The sequence below is a fragment of the Engraulis encrasicolus genome, chromosome 12, assembly GCF_034702125.1.
Source record: "Engraulis encrasicolus isolate BLACKSEA-1 chromosome 12, IST_EnEncr_1.0, whole genome shotgun sequence".
Lineage (NCBI taxonomy): Eukaryota > Metazoa > Chordata > Actinopteri > Clupeiformes > Engraulidae > Engraulis > Engraulis encrasicolus.
In genome coordinates, this window is record NC_085868.1 from 13292313 (window position 1) to 13314812 (window position 22500).

The following is a 22500-nucleotide window of genomic DNA, read 5'->3' on the forward strand; positions in this document are numbered from 1 at the left end:
AGTTTTAGTTTTGCAAGTGTTCTGTATTCACACATGCCTTATCGGACCTTCTGCTATGGCTGCTAGACTGCCAAACAGATAATGGGGTGGGCTGGAATCAGGTGGGAAAAAGGCGATAAGATTTTTGATTTGGTGGGTTGAAATCTGGTGCGTTTTTACAAGGGTGCATTCTACTATTTAAAGGGTTAATAAACATCTATTTTGCCCGTTAGACTGCCCGACAGCCGGTGGGGTGGGTTGAAATCTGATGTGTTTTACAAGGGTCTAATCAGACTATTCTATACACATACACACATTCTACATATATAAATCAGACTATTTAACAGAAAGGTGATAACAGTGAGAGGGAGAGGCTAGAGTCTCAAAAAGACAGATTGAGAGATAGAGAGAGAGAGAGAGAGAGAGAGAGAGAGAGAGAGAGAGAGAGAGAGAGAGAGAGAGAGAGAGAGAGAGAAAGAGATACATAGAGATACAAACACAGACAGACAGAGACAGGGAATAAAGAAGGAGTGAGCAAGAAAGAGAGCAATACAGTGAAAAGACGAGAGAGAAAAAATGTCTATGCCAAAGGATGGGTGTGAGAGGGGGAGGGGAGGTCCTGGTTCTGTGTGTTGGAATCTTCCTCCCATGCTGCATTTAGCCTCATTATGGCTGCTCTGCTCTGCTCGCTGCTCTGGCTGTAAAAGCCCCCTACCTGACTTCAAGAGGTAATGACCCAAACTGGAGCCTCCACTCCTTCACACACACAGGCAGCCTTGTGTCCTGCTCCTTCTCCCCCTCCTCCTCGCTCTACCTTTAAGAAGATCTGTCCTTCTGCCTGCTTCCTTCATTATTACCTCATTATCTCTCTTCTCCTCTGTGCCACCTCCCGTAACTCCCTTCTTCTCTCCTTCCATCTCTTCTCCTCTCTTTCTCTCTCCCTCCCTCTAAACCTTCACTTTTCCATTTTCTCTTCTTCAGTCACCTCAGTCTTTTCCCCACTGCATACCTCCTTTCCTTTCTTCTTTCTCTAATTGGGCCCGTCCTCCATCATCCCTCTGTCTTTTTTCGCTGCAGTTTTTCCTCTACTGTATATCTCTCCTCCCCATATTCTCCCGTTACTATCCTCTCTCCATCCCTCTTCCTTCCTTTCACCTCGTCTCTTTTCCCTCTCTTTCTGGAGCTGTGTGTGTTTGTCTCCTCAATCTTCTCCTTCGAGATTTGTAACTTTCTAATATTCTGGCGCATTTATTGTGCCTCTACTTGTATCATTGTCTCCCATGCTCCCTAACCCCATCCCAGTGTCTTATTGTCTATTTGTTTGTTCTGTATTTGTTTACTTCCCTTAACATTCTCTCTCGTTCTTCTCTCCCCTATGTCTTCGTCGTCGTCGTCTTCTTCTACTTCTACTTTTTCTCCTCTCCGCCGCTCTCTCTCCTGCCTGCGGATTCTATCCTCCGCCCTGCTTTAATGAGAGAGAGAAACTGCTGAGATGATTTCTAGCTCCAACTTTTTCCTGCTCACAAAAAGATGATAACTGTGTGTGTGTGTGTGTGTGTGTGTGCGCGCGTGTGTGCGCGTGTGTGTGCGTGTGCGTGTGTGTGTGTGTGTGTGTGTGTGTGTGTGTGTGTGTGTGTGTGTGTGTGATAGAGAGAGAAAGGGGGGGATGGTGTTACACTCACAGCTTCTGCCAGCTGCTTCACTTTTTATGTTCTGAAAAGCAACATTAATGGAAAAACAACATAATGCCACAGGATTTTTCATTGTTTTTGTTTGCATCAAACGAGTGGATGTAACTACCATGAACAGTTGTGCTGCTGTAGGAGCGACTGTCTCACCCCCACCCTGATTGCCCCAAGGCCCCGTAGTGTACCCAATAAGTATGTGGGAACAGTATGGCTCATCACGCAACATGGGAGCTCCTGTGCTGCACAGGACATAAAATGTTGGCTTAGAATCATTGGGAGAGCCTTTTTGTGTAGATGGGATAGCTGGTAAAAATGGTTAAAAAAAACAAACAAAAAAACTTGGGGGGCGCTGTGGCGCAGCGCGCTACATTTGGGCTAACATTGCCCACAGAGGTCCCGGTTTGAATCCGGCCGGGGTCATTACGTGGCCCTGCCCCATCTCTCTCTCCCAATTGTTTCCTGTCTACCCTCACACTGTCCTATAATAATAAAAGCCAAAAAGCCCTCCAAAAAATACCTTAAAAAATTGAAGAAAAAAAACTCACATCATCAACAATAACAAAAACATGCTATGACAGGAGGCTTTACAATGCCAGATTAAAACTTGGTCTGCATGAAGACTCAAATCAACACTTCAGCCAATTTCTCTCATTCCACAGGTTAGAAGCAGAACTGCCTTTCTTATGTCACACTACTGAAGTGACCTACAAAACATGCATTGTACTCTCATAGCCTATAAAGGTCCACAGAGTGAATTCAGAAGGGGTTTTCACTGACAGGATTATTGAAACATAAATGTAAAACCTACATTCAAGCAATACAAACAATCAATTGTTTAAGGATGAAAAAGCCTTATAGTGTTACTTCTTCGAAAATACTAATTCATCATGAAAGGTCCAACCGTAAGTCTTAACCACCTTGAATCTAACCTACGTATCATGTGACATGTGTGTAAACCCCACCAATGTAATAACTTCCTACCAATGTACTGTAATTAACCTTGCCAACGTAAGAAAAAAATTCAAGGTTCAGACGTAATAGTCTGACCAACGTAATAATAATGTTATAATAACTATTGCCTCCTGCCAACATCATACACGTTTCCTACCAATGAAATGCACATGCTTCCTACCATTAAGCTTACTTTTAATCTATTATGCAAATGATTGAATTTATTGCACTGGTGAGACAAAATGTAATGAAATGTAAGACTTCTCAAGCTTACCACCAACTTAATAACTTCCTGCCAACGTAAGAATTATTACATTGGCGGGAAGCATGTGTATTATGTTGGCAGGCGGAAACAGTTATTAAATTGGCAGGAAATTATTACGTTGGCCAGGATATTACATCTGAACTGGACATTTTTTTTAGCACGTTGGCAGGGTTATTACGTTGGTGGGTGTTACACGTCTGCATCACTATGAGGTCAGAGCTGAAAGGTGAGAAGACGATGACGACCACACTATGACGACCACAGCATGACGACCACTGGAGACGTGGCACAGCGGGCCATCAAACTGAAATGAGCGGCCACTGATTTAATGGGCTTGTTCACTAGCACACCAATGGCATTTGAAAAAAAGCCATCAATTCCTCTCTGACTACACAGGCCAGTACTGGGGGTGGAGGTGACTGTGTGGTGGTGGAGGTGACTGTGTGGTGGTGGAGGTGGCTGTGTGGAGGTGGCTCTGTGTTGGTGGTGGCTCTGGGTGTGTGATGCTGCTGCTGCCACTGCTGCTGAGGCGGTGCTGAGCCAGAAGAAGTTCATAATTGCCGTATTATTACGGCTCCAACTGGGTCCACAGTAAGATGGGCAGAAATCAATTTGTTTTGCTGTTTGAAGGGTGAAATGGAAAATGGCAGAGAGAGAGAGAGAGAGAGAGAGAGAGAGAGAGAGAGAGAGAGAGAGAGAGAGAGAGAGAGAGAGAGAGAGAGAGAGAGAGAGAGAGAGAGAGAGAGAGAGAGAGAGAGAGAGCTAAGGTAGCGGGTGACTGTGTGAAGATATGAGCAGTGAGCATTGAAGCAGAGTCAAATTGACACTTGTGATATGAGCACTTGCTCTTATCGTGGCCATGACGATTTAGTGACGATGAGGAGGAAGATACAAAGGTGGAGGACGGGGGGAAGGCACAAGGGAAAAGAAAATGGAAGAGGAGGAAGAGGTGGTGGTGGGGGAGGAGGAGGAGGAGGAGCTGGAAAGGCCCATGCAGTAAACATGCCTCAGACTGGCTTTGGAGATGCAGGCGATAAACAACATTCATTAACGCTGCTAATTACAGAGATCAGTAAGCAGGAGATGAAAATGCGCCCTAGTTTTGATGGTGTTCACTCTTAGTAGAGTCAAAGTGACAAGGAGGTGTGGTGTGGTGTGTGTTGTGTGTGTATGTGTGGTGTATGTGTGGTGTATGCAGGATATATGGACTATACTGTATGTACCTGTACCATGCACAGTAGTGTACTGTATGTGCTGTAGTATGTACACTGTACATATGTGTTTGTGTGTGGCCATTCCTCAGTATGTGTGCGTGTTTCTGTGTCTGAGCCTGTGGCAAGTGCAAGCTGAGGGACAACATGAAACTCTACTTCATAATAAGATCAGTCCACTGGTACGATATCGACAAGGTCAGCGTGTCAGCTCTAATAACTTGAGTCCACTGGTAGGTCTGATATCTATGCCATGCTCAACCACAGACAGGGTATGCCTCCCTGCATTGATTTACATACAGGTTTATATATCTTTGGCACTTGGCCCCAACAAACAGCTACATTTGGAAAAAGTTGATAAACAAACCCAAGCATTATTGTGATATACAGTATGTAGTCCCTTATTTTCACTTATAGAGACCAAGGGATGACAATTAACTTTGCAAAACCAGACACTGACTAATCAATCACAACATTTACCAACCAGTGTAACAGCAACTTGTCATTTTGCATTTTGTTTGCTATTTCCATCCAAGATACAAACACTGGATGTGCACAGAGGACAAACTCTGAGGAGTGTGTGGGAGTTTAAATGTTGGTAGTATAAATGACAAAACAAAGGGCTTGGGTGATCAAACACTAAGACTTGTGGTGAAGCACAGACTGAAAGGTGACACTGAGCAAGTCCCCGTTTCAGAATGTGATGAATGTAATACTCCAGGGAAAAAAACAAACATATTGTATTGGGGAAATGGAGGTAGCAGGTCTTTTCTGAATCCTTCTTCTAAGTGAAAGGGCTGAATGACACAATTTGTAAAGTTTACCTCAGCATACAAGGTAAATAAATCGTGCTGCCCACAAAGTATATCATTCCAGGAACTTTCTGAATAACAAAAGTTTGAGGACAAAGAAACTGTACAGTATCTATCAAATGAAGCAATAAGGAAAGGCACTGTGCCTTACATTACTTTCTGCTAAAATGATGAATGGTGAAACAAGCGAGCCAGTGACAACTATTTCAAGACAGTAAGGTATAACTTTCTGTGTAGAGTATAACTTTCTGCGTCACCCCATAAACTTTCTGTGTAGAGTAGATTCACAAAGAATAAAGGAAATGGCTTTTTTATTGATCATTGACCGAATAAAAAAACATTGTGTTTGATTAGTGGTACAGCTTCTACCAGTATTTTCTCCCCGTTTGGGGCAATTTACATCAGGAACAAAAAAACTAACTCTACCAGGGAGCAGGTAGTTTTATCTCTGGGTGGCTACACTGAACAGCACATCAGATAATGTTATTTTAACACTAACTCTATGAAGTGTTGAGTAAACATTGCAACTTTTACTTTTCCGGTTTAATGGGGAAAGAGAAGGCCAACAATACTGCTGTTGTCAGCTGGCTCTCAGAGTTCACTGGATTATCAGCACTTAACTGGTTTCATTCATATTTATCTAACCGGCAACAACATCTCACTCTTAAAGACTCTTTTGATCGTGTATCTATGTGTCTGTCTGTGTGTCTTTACACCCGCAGTGTGTTTGTCTCATCTACAGGAGGCACCAAACACACTGAGTTATACATTTTGCCAAAACACACACACACATATGCACACGTGCACACACACACACGCACACGCACACGCACACGCACATACGCGCACACCTAGTGTTGGCCAGGCGGCCAGGTTGCCATCCCAGATAGCTCTTGTAGCCATAGGTGCTCTAGTAGGTGTACTGTACTGTAGGTGCACCAGCACTCACCGGTCGATGATGCCACAGACGTCCATCTGCAAGTCGCTGAAGTTTCCAAGAGCCATCTGCTGGACCTTGATGAGGTCCACCTCTTGGTCTCCTGTGCGGATAAGCCTCATGCACCCCTGGAACACGCTGAAGGGGTTTCTGCAGCCACGACTCTCCGATTTACCACCCTCTGGACAACCTGTAATGAGGAGGCACAATTATCACTGTTTAGTATGCTGATTATTTAGGCAATTGTTGTTTAGTATGTACAAGAGATTAGTTAAAAAAGCAAAGATTATTCACTCTTTCTGGGAAGGTGTTTTCAAAGTAAAAGCTATATATAAATGTAGCTATGTATACATGTAAAATACAACACAATTCTGAATGTGGGTGTAAATCAGAACCTTCAAGTGCGATTCAATTCAATATCGATGTCTTAGGCCAATGATTCGATTATTGTCAGCGCTTAAGAATGCCCCATGATTCAATTCAATTCAACTCGATGCAAATCAATTGTTCATTTTTTTTACTTTACAGGCTAGGCTTATGTGTAAAATGTAAAATGTATTAACAGAAGCTGAAATGTCTGCATGCATTTTATTTGAGGGACATCATTATTCCAGTAACTATTATTATTATTAATAATAAAATAAAATGCCTCACAAAATGACTGCTGTAAAAATCAGTTAATCGATTAATAACAGTTCAAATCAATTGTGTTTTACACCCCTAATTCTGAAATGTGCATACTAGTCAGCGCATTAACAGGTAGACCATTCACATATTCTGAGGATGTGTTTCCATTTTATACTGTGAAGAAGTTACATTAGATTTAGCACATACTTTTATCCAAAGCCACCTAGGTACAATGTAAAGTCTATATGCAGTATTGGATTACTTCCAACTTCCCTCTATTGAAATTGTATTCGTAACTTTGAGCTAAAAACCATCTTCCTAACCATTAAGCATCAGCTGCTCTCGAGCAACACATATACAAGAAAACACTGGAAATGATACAATCAGCTCATTAGAAGGCAGATTATTCACATTTTCTAGTGATGTGTTTTTCGTGCATAAGAGAAAGTTATACATACGGTGTTGTATACCAGGGGTTCCAGAATTTAACCATGACAAGGCCCCCCATACACTGATCTATTCCAGCCAAGGCCCCCCTAACATGGGTTGTGCCATACTATTTTTTCTGTGCAACCCGTTTTACAACCACAGTGTAGGTCTGTGAGTCAGTATCCCACTGGAGCATAAAATAACAATATTATCCAATTATGTATTTTGTGGTGCTATACCTGTCCTGCTAAACTGCCACGGCCCCCCTTGCACCCCCTCGTGGCCCCCTAGGGGTCCCCGGCCCCCACTTTGAAAATCTTTGTATACAGCACCATAATGCTAAAGAAGTCACAACATCTGCTAAGATGTGAAGGAAGTTAGACATTTCAGGCAGAGGAAACAGTTTTGAAGTGTTTCATCATCCCCCATTCACACCTACAGAGCCACTGAACCACATAATGCTGGGTAGGGTGTAAAATTGGGGCTACGGCTTTGCAAAAATACCGGAGCAACTGAACCATGTGCACTGTATAATTAAGAGTGCACAACCATTAGCATTCCAAATCTCTACTTGGGAAGTAATCAGCAAAGCCAATACCATATTACAACAATCAGCTGGCACACAGTAAATTGTGTAGTGTTAAAATAACACTTAAAGAGTTAAAATTAACACTGTTCTAGTGTCTATTTGGTCCTGCTCCAGATCAGTGTTAAACACTGGTGTTAGATTTATAGTGTTAAGCTAACACTATAAAGAGTAAAGCAGTTTCGGGGAGCACCCTACTAACAATTTTTAGTTCTAAGAAGGTTCCTGGAACACAAGCCCTTGGTTCCAGTTTAGTTCTGGGTACGTCCCCAGAGTCATGTTTGGTTATTTTTCCGTTCTCACTTGGTTGGCAGGAAAGTTTAATTTTCGTTCCTAGAATGTTATATGTGTAGTTCCCATTCCGTTCCCTTATTGTTCTCTCACTGTCACGTTATTCCTGTTCATGTCATGTTTGTTCCCTTGCCATTCCCATATGGTTCCCTTAATCTTGTTGGTTGCATATTCGGTTCCTTAGACATGCTCCTGATGTTCCCCCAACCTTGTTTATTATTGTGAATGTGTTTTGGTCCTGCCCCACTATCTCTCACCATAGTTGAGGTACCCTGATCATGGTAATTAAGCACCTCCCATCCTCCACCATGACTGAAACACCCTGCGCCTGGCATCAGTTTGCCACACTGCTCTCTTAAGATAATGTTTAAAGTTGTTGAAAACATGTAAAATGTCTATGTTTTATAGATCAGTCTATGCTGCACTGCACCACAATGTGAAAGAAATATCAGCTGAGCATGTATGAACACAATCTAGTGGGGATTAATACCAAATGTTTTCCTTAATGAAGTTTAAAATATAACCATACCATCTACATCAAGTGCACAATGGAGCAAGCAAAGTAACATGTGCTGTTACTGACTAGCTCACAAAGCAAGGCACAAGATGTAGCTAACAAATGCCATAAGCCAAAAGCGCCTTTAGCTTGCTTGCAAACATCAAGTGCACAATGGAGCAAACAATGTAACATGTGCTGTTACTGACTAGCTCACAAAGCAAGACACAAGATGTAGCTAACAAATTCCATAAGCCAAAAGCACCTTTAGCTTGCTTGCAAAGCAGGTAAACAAGCGCTATGCTGTGCCATGCTGACCAGCCAGCAGGCAGGCAGGCAAATATTTAAAGCACTGTGACAGTCCAGGTTTATATACAGGCTCAAGAGTACCATGTGACCAGATTGATTAGGAGTTTTTCAGGTGCAAGCAATTGAGTCATGATATACCAGCCCTAAGTAATTAGGTTTGGCCAGGCGCTGATGGACAGATTGGTTGTGAGGGGCCTGCTTGTTACCGGCAAAGGTGTAACAAGATCTCAAGTTATTTATTTCACTCAACACATCTTTTGTGTGATGTTGTGTGCACAGCCAAACCTTAGATCAACCCAACCAAGTTGAGTTAAATGAATGAAATGGAATAAATAAAAAAAAGATTGTGTACATGATTAAATCTGGAGGAAATACTGTTACTAATATGTAGACGTATATGATTTAATCGGGTGGACAGTCATCATTGCTTATGCTCTGAACAACACAGTATAAACAAAGTTGGGCAGACAAACTCCATCACCTCGAGGAGGCGGGGGCTCTCTGGAGTACTTCTAACTCCACACAATTTAACAACTTCATTTGTCACTGACACTGGAGAGCATCTCACTCCATTTGGTGTTGGAATTACTCCAATAGTGTTAATAAGCCTTAACACTGCAAAATTAACACTGGCAAATTTACTGTGCAGGTGCTTTCAATGACAAAGGAAGAAAATGGCATATAGTAGGCCTACACCATAGCCCATGTTTTGTATGTTTAACTCATTCAAGACTGACAAACGCATAACATTAGTAACCTATATTAATATCACATACCATCACACACTACTGTAGTCATGACTTGAATGCAAATGAGAGTGCAGAATTGTCAAGTTTCATCAAACAACCATCCCAAAATTAGCTGTCAAAATGAAAATGAAAACTGTACTGCATATGTGTGATTTGGTTCCGAATTCTAATATGACACAAAGAGACAAATCAGGCCAGCAGTTTCCCAATTAATACACACATTAAAATGTGCATGTTAAAAAGGGCATTTTCAACAGACAACTGCCCAGGGCCCAGCAGTACTTTAAATGTGTCAGATAGCCTACATTTCAACCTAGTTCCTCTACACAACTTATCAAAGTGTCTTTGGATGGGACACAATATTCTAGCTACGTACATAAAACTGAAAGTGACATCAGCCACTTAATGTTATCATGTATTAGTTCTGGGATTCGTCAAGCTGACTGCCGGTTCCAAATTCTCCTGTCAAGTTGAATGGCTGGTGGTTTTGCAAATTTTACATGAAATAGCTTAAATATAAACACACTGTATTGGTTACAACGGTTATGATTCATATTGTTCATTTCTTAAACCCACACTTTACCTCTCATCATCTCCTTCATCACCATCAGCAACTTTTCAGGATGAGCCAGTCTAGTCTGACTCTGGATAAACACTAAAATTAACTTTTCATTCATTTTTCAAGAACAGAATGGCACAAATGCCAGGTATACATGACCCCTCTCTCTCTCTCCCTGAGGTATCACATCAGTACAACACTGAGACTGCACAAACAGTGGACATTTCTATTAGGCCTAAAGCTAGACATATTTTCCCAGAGCAGTCTCACTCACGCAGACACACACATACCAATTTGGCATCCACTTTTAAACTTCTGCTCCAGTCATCTGGTCCTCTTCTTATGTAAGAGGAGGATGGACGAAGATAAGAGTGTCTGCCCTTCTTATTATGAGGGCAAAGATGAGAGCAATGTCCAACAAAGCACTTCAAATGATCCATATTTATCAGTTCAGGCCTTCATGTTGCTGAGTCTGACTTAGATGTTGCATCATAACACTGAGCTCTTCTATCATACAAAAGAACCCTTATTTTTTTCTCTCTTTTAACACAAGTAGGCTGACAGTCGATTGGGGAATGGTTTAGAACTCCTCTCATTTTGAGAACAAGGTCAACGGGCCAGGGCATTACAGAGCAAGCATTTCGCTTGCATATACACCCAAAAAAGGGGCACAGAGAGAGAATTTCAACCCTTTCATTCACATTTTGCTCCTGAAATAAATACATGCCGTAGAAAAAAACAGGAATGCATGAACGACAGAAGGATCAAAACAAAGAGTGTACGCACAGACAGACGGGGGAGAGGGAGAAGCAAAGCCACACGTTGGAGAAGAACCCAGCTTGTGCAATCACTCGCAAACTATTTTGCATGGAATGCTTTATGATAAACCATGGACAGGGTTCGCAACAAACCTTTTGATGTAGTCCTATGCATCATATTTGCAGATATCGGGAAACAGAGTGCATTGCATGGTTTGAAAACGCTGAATTAATCGCCATAAAGTTTTTAAACAAGTTTAATTATGCGGCTGAGGGGGTGCAGCATTTGTATGTTTGTTTTGTCTATTTGTGTCTATTTGTGTTTATATCCTGTTTTTTACTCTGTGATACTAAAGGCAATTTTCATGCTGGCATGACAATAAAGTATAATCTAATCTAATCTAATCTAATCTAAATGATTGTTCTTGTAGTTAACTTGGGTTTGGGAGAAATTTTAAAACTTCCTTGAAGGGACAGTTGCGATGACATATGTTTCCAACAATCAGGGAATAGAGGTGCTGTGCTGTGTAGAGGGAAGGCTGGAAGCAATGTACCGAACTAAAGCATGCTTTTTGCTTATGTGTGCTCCAATCTGACAGTTGTGAAGGGCTGAACACAAATCCAATAGTTCAAAAGAGGCACATACTGAATGTACCTATCTGCAAATAGGTGCTCACTGAGAGACTCCATATGTTTTTAATTAAATGCGGAGGGAAGGGAAAGTGTTCTTAAGATTGCAAGAGGTCCATCAGACCAGAATGTAACCACATGTCCACATTTATTTTTTCTTTCTTAAATGTGTATGCAGTTTTCATTCAGTCTTAAAACAGTTGTACATTTTGAGCATGCTGGCAAAAGAGGTGCATTGTGGTCCCATTGTGGGCATTGAGGCAGACGCGGACAAGAAAACCACAAAAGGCATACCAAAAGGCACAATCATCCATCTTATTGGAAAGGTTTCAGTGTCACTCGGTAGGTGGTTGGGGGAAACAAAAGTGAACCATGTTTTCTTTACAGCAGGACTAAATCGACTTTTGGGAGAGGCAGCGCACTTGTAGGAAAGCTAAACTTCAGCACTGATGCCTTCATCAGTACACATTTATTTCTAGGTGTCGATAATATAATGTGCTTGAGTCAATTTGTTTATTCGTTCAAGACAAAATGGTGCGCATGATACACTGTGATGATGCGAAAACTGCCTAGTACCTTGTCATTTCTCTGCTTCAGGATATGGTCAATAGGAGGAACAAATAAAATATATTTGCTTTGACACCCCAAAACTATTTGAGGAGATTAGATGCAGTGACACTGCAGCTGGCAACAGTGGGGCAGACCAGCTTTGAAAAATATTATCTTTGAGGTAGCCCAACGACAGTGAGCCAAGATACACAAACTGAAGCTACAGATCAGACGAGTGGATCATAAAAAGGGGCAGTGAATTAAAATGTCAAAATCATTCCGAAATAACGACGCAAGCAGAGCAGGGAAGAGATATAAAAAGAGGAGTAAAATATAGACGTGGTGTGTTATGGTGAGTCTTTGTATATGAAAATCCTTTGAGATCAAAATGTTGACTGTCTATGAAGTTAACAAAAAATAGACTTTGTAGAGCTATATCAGTTTGTGAAGTTGAGCATAGGGATCTGGCTCCACCCATGCACCCACCTCCGAAAAACAGCTGATTCTCTGGGCTGACGGGGAAGGTGGGGTTGGCTTGTGCCGTGCCTCCATCATCTCCATCCACAGTGATGGCCAGACGACCTCTTCGACCAATCAGATGCACCGTGTGCCACTGGCCGTCATTCAGTCCTGACCCTGTGGAAGGAAATAAACAGCTTTAGGCCATCATATAAACAGTTTTATGGCATCTTTTAGTTATTTTATGGCATATATTGTCCACTGTTGAAACGCATTTGCTTAGTTTCCTCCTTGTTTAAGATAGAAACCAATGGGGATGTTTTCATCTGAAGCATCTGTAACTTAGACAAACTAATCAGATAAAGATGGGAAAATGTGTTAATTTCAGGTACATCATTTTTTGTTTCACATTTTATTTACACGTGATATTCCTGCATGCCAATGCAACCCTTCAAGCAAACTTTGCCATCTTCCCTTAATGTCTCACACTCATCTTCTGTCTCTTCCTCATTTTGGCTGAGCCATCCCCAAATAATTAGGTCCAACTCTGCATCTGCATCTGCTACAGTTGAACATGTAACGCTATGCCTTTTTTTTTTTAAGTAAACAAAATAAACAAAATTCTCAGACTTGCATGCAGCCAAGCGCAATTGGTCTGATTTGCATGATTATGCTGAAACATTTGGGTAAAGATGTCTTGAGCAGGTATTTCTTAGAAGACATAGCTATAAAAACCAATGGGACTTTTTAGAAATTGGCTTCAAACGGTTCTGCAGCTACATCCGACCACCCCAACAGGCTGGTGTCCTTATCAGCAGAGAGTGTGTGGGGCAGCTGAGGCAGTGCCAGAATGTAGATGTATGGCTCTGGCCTTTTGAAAATGCGAAAGTCTGATAAAGGCAATGAAAAATCCAAGAAGAGTGCTCACAGGTTATTTTCTATGGGCATGGCAACATTGACAGTTATCTGAAGTGCTGCACATTTCTAATAAAGAGAACACAGTGCCGTTAAATGTTTCAATCCTAATTCATAAGCGTACACTCATATGTCAACACGGCCAGTCTGCTTGTATTGTTAGCAGATGCCTTCAGGCTACTTACTAGCCTACCCAACCCTTCCAAATGTGTCATTCAGACGCACAGAGGAAAAACAGAGTAGTGCGATTACCGGAGGTCCACATGAAATACTTTTCGCATGCAAAAGGGCTATTGACAAAAAATCACAACAGTTATTGGCAGCACAGGGTCTCTAACTACTGTATGTCTTCACAGCAATGGACTGAATCTCAAAGTGTCCCTGACCTGCAGTGATGTCGATGAGTACACGGCCGGCCTTGTGGATCTGCAGCCTGGCCCTGGTGTCCCTCAGGTACAGCCATGTGCTGCCAGCCTGCTGCTGGAGGTCAAAGGTCAGCAGGAGCCCCGCCTTGTTCCACGTCCTGAACTCCAGGCTGACAGAAAGGTCATCACTGGGCACGCTCAGTGGCAGCTGGAGGTAACTTCCAGGGCTGGAGAATGTTACCGGCACGTCTATTGGCTCGGTGCAGGTGAACGAGACAGCACCCTAGGGAACAGTATATGTGTGGAAGAAGCTGTTATTGTTACAGTAAGAAAGTTTTTTTCCCTATTGCTCACTAATGGTGACGTAATGGTGTGTGTCATAAGGCTAAGATCAATGGTGTCAAAGCAAGCCTGCCAAATATAGCAGATTCACTTAACCCTGACCGTTTTGCAACTTCATTCTTAAATAACTTCTCTATTTTTTCATCATACACAAATGACACTTCATGATATCCTCCAGCAAACCTACACAGTAAAAAATATTCCCGTGATGTCACAGTGGCTTACTGGCTACTAATTGCATTCATTTCACAGTAGTTTACTGTGGCCATCCTCACAGTTTACTGTGATCTTCGCACAGTAGTTTACTGTGGCCACACCACAGTAAGTTACTGTCACCCTACCCACACTACCATGATCCCGCCCCTCCATTCATCACCACAAAAGAGGTAGCTACCATGTTATTGTGGCACCTCCCATTCCCCACCATGACTGAGACAACTGTGGCATGGAACCAGTCCATCACACTGCTCTCTTCTATCGATAGACCAAACTATCCATAACCACAGAGAAACTCCAGTTTCTGCAGTATGTGCATTATTATTACCATTTAATAATTGTAATCTCCTAGATGATAGTACATTAACCAGTGTGCATAGAATACTCTAGTTGAGCATACTTAGACAAACCTGAAATTTCTTAATCGAGTAAGCAACACACCAAAAAGGACACCTGCTACCACAATACTCACTACCAACTAAATAGCTAGCCAGCCAACAAACCAGTCCACCAGCCAACCAAAAGAGTCAGTTGTCAGCTAGCCAGCCAAAGAGCCGGCTAACCAACTAACACTCAGTTAGTCAGCCAACTAACCAACAAACAAGTCAGTTGTAAGGCTAGCCAGCTAACAAACTAGCCATACAGTCAACCAAAAGAGTCAGTTAGCCAGCCAACCAGCTGGCCAACAAACAGTCAGTTGGTCGGTCAGTTAGCTCACTTACCAACAAGCCGGACAGAGAGCCAGCGAACCAGTCATTTAGGCAAGCAACTCAAGCATTGTGACAGTCTGAGTTTATATAGAGGTGAAAGTTAACCATGTGACCAGAGTAATCAGGCATGTGGCAGCTGCAGGTAGTAATTCAATTAACTTGTAACAGTCCTATACACTCAAGTGAGGGCAGGTCCTAATTGACAGATTGATTGGGCACTACCATTGTTCCTGGTTGATGGTAGGCAATGTCAATCATGTCATGCAGCATTTGACTTTCAATTGTGCAATGGCACTTCACAAGATAGCCTAATTTTGTTTACTAGGTGGCAATATTCTGATTTAAAATTGGATGCTGGAGTTTTGGCGTGCACATCCAAGACAAAGGCATTAGCAGGTGCCAACTTAAGAAAGTGTTTGTGTAGCACATTGGTTGCAACTTAATTTATTGGAAGCAGAACCAGCAACATTTCCAATCATAGACCTTCTAATTAGGCCTGACAATTAGTAGTTACAATCCATCATGGCCAGCAGCAACCTAAAGTGACATACAGATATGCAACATTGGTTACTGTCCCTAGGGTAATGCCGGATTAGGAGGGATTAGAACCTGTAACTCTCTGATCTTAAGTCCACCTCCCTAACCATTAGGCCAAGGCAGCCACATAATGCACCCAATCATGGCCTAGAGGAAGGAAACACCTGTTATAAGAGCACAGTAGTTAACTGTGATATGACGAAAAGTCTCTCTGTATTTCACAGTAACAAATTATGGCAGAATGTCACAGTATGTTACTGTAAAATGAATGCAATTAGTAGCCAGTAACTCCCTGTGAGTTCACAGTAAGATATTGTTACACACTTGAAGTGGGCGAAAGTTCAATGGGAAGGCATGTCAGTTGGGTTGAAGGCTGACGTCTTTACAGTAGTTAACTGTGATATGACGAATTCACAGTATGTTACTGTGAAATGAATGCAATTAGTAGCCAGTAACTCCCTGTGAGTTCACAGTAAGATATTGTTACACACTTGAAGTGGGCGAAAGTTCAATGGGAAGGCATGTCAGTTGGGTTGAGGGCTGACGCCTTTACTCAAAGTGATATACAAATATACAATAATGGTTGCTGTCCCTAGGGCAATGTAGGGTTTGGAGGGATTTGAACCTGCAACCCTCTGAACTTAAGTCCACCTCCCTAACCATTAGGCCAAGGCTGCCATATAGCACAATCTGGGCCTTCAGACAGTTCATCGACATTTACAGCAAACTATTTAGTCATCAACTTCTTGTTTGCTACATGTCTTCCCATGCTTGGTCATCTCCTTTTTTCTCACTTCCTCATGTCAATATGTACAACCTGAGGGGGAGGGGCTTAGGACATACGTGCTTCAGATCGTGTCCCATCATGCAATGCACTTATGGAGAGCCATTTATCTAGAAGGAATATCTTAAGTGTGCTTCAAAATATTACTCCTTGTTATATTCTGTGTTTATTGTAGGGGTTGTACTATTTAAAGTGGTACACAAGAAAAATGACCATATTCCCACCGTCATGAAGATGGTCATGTATATCTCCCAATATATATAAGCTCATTATTCTGTTGCTTGACAGAGAGTGGGGATAAAGTAGTCAATTGATGATGGGTGTATACATGTATACCATAAGACATTAAGAATGAAATAATTTGCTGAAAATGTTAATGAAAGGTGTGATTGTAATGAAGAGCCCAACCTGTCTATGACTGAAGTTGTGCCCCAATGCACTAATAATTCAATAGATACTCCGCCCACACAGTAGTTTACTGTGATGTTTCCTAGTTTATCACTTTGGCATGCTGGTTATCCTTGAAGAGCACAGTAAAATACTGTGATGTGCAAGTTAGGTGAGAAATGGCAAGTGATACAATGATTTCAGACTAATTTGCTGTGTGCCGTGTGACCATCACAGTAGCATAGTGTACCAGAACATCAGAGTAATTAACTGTGAGATTTCACAGTAAATTACTCTGAAATCCTTGTAAGTTTTTACTGTGTATTCAAATCGTCAAAATGAAATACAATGGCATTCCTAAAGAATTGTGGAAGATGCACCAAGTATGAAATACTTGAAAAAAGTAAAGGTGTTCCAAATGGCCTGAAAGCCTCTTAGAGGCCCTAGACTCCAGAGGGTTAATAAAACGAATTGGTGCAAGATAAGAAAAAAAGCCTACAAATCACGAAAACATTTAAATCACATTGTAAATGTTTCAAAAGGATGTCTAAAAGGAATTAATCACAAAATATGCAAATCAGATTTTTAATCAATGTATTATACCTTTTTTTGTGAAGGCGGTCAATTTTGACCGTTAACACCATGAACGTAACCATGTTTCTAATACAACCAGAGGGTTAAGACGTATTTAGCACTTATCACACTCATTTACTATTTTTGTGCAGAGAGGCTAATTGAATCTGGTATATGCTGGACTCAATAGAACCATCAGGACTCAATGAGGAGCTGAGCCTGTTTGGTTTTCTGTAAAGGTTGAGTAGCATATCGTCGGCTTGCTTCCAAAACCGCCTAAGTCCGAATTTGGTCGAAATGAGATTTTTGCATAAACTTACTCCCCTACCACAGCTGCATCACCCTGCCTTTCTGCCAGGTTCATTGATCAATCACAACAGTCACCAGAGTCAAAAATCTGTATGTATAAAGTCACACACTGCCTATGAGAAAATGAATGACCAGGGACGTAGCTATAGGGAGGACAAGGAGGGCATTTGCCTGTAGGCCTAGGGCCCTCCTGCAGGTGGCAGGGGTAGGGGCCCTATTTTGATCTTGGCAGGTGGTATGGGGGCCCTATCTATTCATCCTGGGGCCCTGTGCACAATTGTTCTGCCAATGTGAATGACTTGTGTAACTTGACTTAGCCATTTTTGATGCAAGAAGCCGTTTATTTACATCTGTTGAGAGTTTTTTTTTTCTCACTCTCTCTCTCTCTCTCTTCAAAGACAATGGCCATGTTTTAAAACTTCATCCTTAGACATCTGTCTGAGATAATCTTATCACACAATGGTTGTAGCCCTACATTAATTAATAGTTGTAGCCTTGAAATGAATTCGGCAATCATAAATCATGTGCTTTATTTGATGTTATCACAGATTTATAGAAGACTGCCACAGACTGCATTGTTTCATAACAATCTGTTATATCGTAGCCTTATGTGATATTTCATAATGTAGATTTTGAACAGCATTGGCTTGCTGTCACTAGTGCAAAGCATTATTACATACGCAGAAGGATGACCAACTCGAACGTTGAAAGTATCCAGTAGTGGTTCTATATCTTATTCTGAATGGCACGGTCATGGTGTTGAAGTGGGCGGGGCACAGTTCTATGACCAGGTTACCTCGGTCATAGGCAAGGTTGGGAGGGTGGGGCAGTTCTATGAGCATGGAGAAGAGCAGAAGTTAAGCAATGATAAACAAGGAGGGGACAGTTCATGAGGAGGTACAAGGACCAAAGAAGTGCCCCACCCCTTCATCCTCCTCCATGACTGATGGGACCTCAACATGGAGATTGGGCGTCACTGCATGGCTTACTCTGTGTGACACTGCAGTTGGTGTCTGCCCTGATATGAGCAATGTATGCATTACCATTGTGGCAATTGCTCTGGCACAATGACAAAAAGAGTTATACTTTGGATGAGAATGCAAATAATGTTTCATTGAAAGCTAATATGACTGAAAGTGCGAGAAAGTGAAAGAAATCTGTGGAAATCTGTTGGTAGACATGAGAATTACCAAAGGCAAAAGAAACCCCTAAGTGTTTAAGTTAAACAGTTAGACATAATGAACTTAATACATAGCATGTTAGATTGTTACAAGGTCTACAAAAATATTTAAATCATTCACCATATCCAGGATTAAAATTTGGAATAAAAATAAAAAAGAATAGTATAACTATCAAAATAATGTGCAGTGCATTGTTGTTGTTTTGCAGCTTCAGATAATTTATTTTAAAGTGTTTTGTTTTCCTTAGGAGCCATTTCATGTTTGACTTTCAGCTTCACTGAAAATAAATAAAGAAAATAAATTCACATCTTGGTAATGTTTGTTGTGGACCAATGACACAGACATGATGACAGGATGATGCAGATGTGGTAGGGGAGTAAAAAAGGGGAGTTCTGCAAAAATCTCCTTTGACCAAAATTATTAGGGGGGACTCACAATTGCTCTTTGCCCAGGGTCTCAGATTTCCTAGAACTGCCACTGATGTTTGGCGCCCCCTTTGGTGCCTAGTTTTTCCCTGTTTTCCGAAAACCCCAAAATCGGACTTAGGCGGTTTTGGTAGCAAGCCGACGATATCTAGACATGAAATTGTGACCTTTAATGATGACTGTTAATTGTCAGCCTCCATGAATAACTTCTTTAATTTGGTACTTTTTCCTTTTGTATGTCCCTACTAACAATTTTTAGTTCTAAGAAGGTTCCTGGAACACATGGCCTTGGTTCCAGTTTAGTTCTGGGTACGTCCCCAGAGAGTCATGTTTGGTTATTTTTCCGTTCTCACTTGGTTGGCTGGAAAGTGTTATTTTCGTTCCTAGAATGTTATATGTGTAGTTCCCATTCCGTTCCCTTATTGTTCTCTCACCGTCACTTTATTCCTGTTCATGTCATGTTTGTTCCCTTGCCGTTCCCATATGGTTCCCTTAACCTTGTTGGTTGCATATTTGGTTCCTTAGACATGCTCCTGATGTTCCCCCAACCTTGTTTATTATTGTGAATGTGTTTTGGTCCTGCCCCACTATCTCTCACCATAGTTGAGGTACCCTGATCATGGTACTTAAGCACCTCCCATCCTCCACCATGACTGAAACACCCTGCGCCTGGCATCAGTTTGCCACACTGCTCTCTTAAGATAATGTTTAAAGTTGCTGAAAACATGTATGATGTCTATATTTTATATATCAGTCTATGCCATACTGTACCACAATGTGAGAGAAATATCAGCTGAGCATGTATGAACACAATCTAGTGGGGATTAATACCAAATGTTTTCCTTAATGAAGTTAAAAGATAACCATACCATCTACATCAAGTGCACAATGGAGCAAGCAATGTAACATGTGCTGTTACTGACTAGCTCACAAAGCAAGGCACAAGATGTAGCTAACAAATGCCATAAGCCAAAAGCGCTATTAGCTTGCTTGCAAAGCAGGTAAACAAGCGCTATGCTGTGCCATGCTGACCAGCCAGCAGGCAGGCAGGCAGGCAAATAACTAAAGCACTCTGACAGTCCAGGTTTATATACAGGCTCAAGAGTACCATGTGACCAGATTAATTAGGAGTTTTTCAGGTGCAAGCAATTGAGTCATGATATACCAGCCCTAAGTAATTAGGTTTGGCCAGGCGCTGATGGACAGATTGGTTGTGAGGGGCCTGCTTGTTACCGGCAAAGGTGTAACAAGTTCTCAAGTTATTTCTTTCACTCACCACATCTTTTGTGTGATGTTGTGTGCACAGCCAAACCTTAGATCAACCCAACCAAGTTGAGTTAAATGAATGAAATGGAATTTTAAAAAAAGATTGTGTACATGATTAAATCTGGAGGAAATACTGTTACTAATATGTAGGCGTTTATGATTTAATCGGGTGGACAGTCATCATTGCTTATGCTCTGAACAACACAGTATAAACAAAGTTGGGGGAACATCAGGAGCACGTCTAGGGAACCAGACGTGACCAGACCTATAATGTAACCATCAAGGTTATGGGAACCATATGGGAACGATGAGGGAACAAACATGAAAAGCAATAAAGGTACGGTGAGAGAACGGCGAGGGAATGGAATGGGAACCACACATATATTGTTCTGGGAACTTAAATTAAACTTTCCTGGCAACCCAGTAAGAACCGAAACAGAACCAAAAATGACGTATCCGAAACGTATCCAGAACCGAACCGGAACCAATGGCTGCTTGGTTTTTACTGTAACCAAAGGGAACGTTTCTAAGTGGTAGATTTTGGTTTGGTAATAACCCCAACCTTTAGAGAACCAAAAGTCAAACGTTCTCTTTACGTTCTCTGTTACTAGGGGTGTGTCTTCTTTTTCCATTTTTATTTTCACTCGTGCTGTGTTTTTGTCTGTAATATTAGTAAATAAAATCCCATCTGTGCTGATCCAGTATCTTCTCTCAACTTGTTCTACTTGCCAGAAGTGTATAGTTACTTTTGACATGCAAACAAAAGTCGTCAGCCAGAAGTGTATAGTTATAGCCTAGAAATCTAGACGCCCCTAGCGACCGCAAATTGAATTGGGTCTGGCTCGCCAGGCTAGTATAGTTACTTTTGACAAGTAAACAAAAGTCGTCAGCTATTTAGACAGCATATAAATGCATGATAGGCACACATGGGTGAAGCGTTTTTGCCGTCCACTTATAGTCCATGTACCCATGACACATTAGCAAAGTAAGTGTTGACATGGACTCAAAATGGGAAATCGTTGCAATTGGCACTAATTGGGAAGCTTTGGGAGCAGACTGAAAGCAGGGCATAACTGCATTAATGCTCACTAAAACAATGAAAGTAGGCCCAAAATAACATGCATCAAAAAAGCTTGAGCTGACACAGCAAAAAAATAATTGGCAACTTAATTTATTTCCACCCCCAAATGACTTCATTAGATCAAACAGTGTTATCTACTCTCCTGAGAGCTTATAGCTCCCCCCACCCCTGTCAAACTGTATTTAACAATGTTTTGGGAAAGAACAGTATATATCAGAAAAGATCATGTCTGTACATTTAATCTGATCTCCAAGGTCTATATATGTGCTTTATAGCCAGCCTGATCTCATAGAACATGGACACTTTACTTGGGACACAAAGTCTGCTGCCGTTTCAAGGATGTTACCCAAATTCTGTGTTGGGGTCATGGAAGTGTTTTCCTGGATGGACTCCAGGAAGTGCTTTCTATATGTTCCAACAGCAATACAGTATGCTAAGTCTGTCATTAGAAAATTGACAAACCGGTGGTGATATAGCAGCCTAGTCTCATGCAATTGCGTGAAATACAACGCGAGTGAAGGACCACAAGTTGAAGCCCAAGAACTTGGGAACATAGAGCTGTGAGAATATAGACAAAGCACTTCCCTCGGCCCTTCATGCAAAGCCCTTCCGTGACCCCATCACAGAATTTTGGCAAAATCTGTGAAACTGCCACAGATTTTGTGCCACAATGATCCATGTTCATTTCACAGAAGTGTGTGAGATCATGTTGCTATACGGTAGCTGAGCCTATACACACATTCAGAAACATTGCCTTGGGCTTTGTAAGCAAAACAGTCCACTTTCACCCTGAAATTGACAGCGGGGTCACTCACTTCTGCTTTATATGTTTTTTTGTACTTGCTGGATGGACAGGTGAATGTTGAGGCCAAGTCAGGATATACTCCTATAGCTTTAACACAGCAAGTGGCTTGTGATGGAGGCATGGGGTCCTCTGTGGCCCTGCTGCAGGGCCTGGATAAAAAGCCAAACAGCACTTTTCCCTGCGGAGCTCAACACAGCACTTTATCCGCCACCTCTTCAATTCAGGCCCCACTCATTGGCAAACTGTGCACAGCCTCTAAGCCCATTTGTTTTGTGATGGCTTTGACGAGAAAAAAAAAAAAAACGAAAGCGAGAACAGC

General features: G+C 41.7%; 1 protein-coding gene across 1 annotated transcript in view; it reads right to left on the reverse strand.

Annotated features, from left to right (window-relative positions):
- Positions 1-22500, reverse strand: part of LOC134460336 (contactin-associated protein-like 5) — a 151084-nt gene that overhangs the window by 47551 nt on the left and 81033 nt on the right. Inside the window, exons 7-9 of the mRNA XM_063212768.1 lie at positions 13587-13848; positions 12313-12462; positions 5856-6033 (exon numbers count right to left, since the gene is read on the reverse strand). Of these exons, the coding sequence (XP_063068838.1) occupies positions 5856-6033; positions 12313-12462; positions 13587-13848 (590 nt within the window). The remainder of the gene's footprint in view (positions 1-5855; positions 6034-12312; positions 12463-13586; positions 13849-22500) is intronic.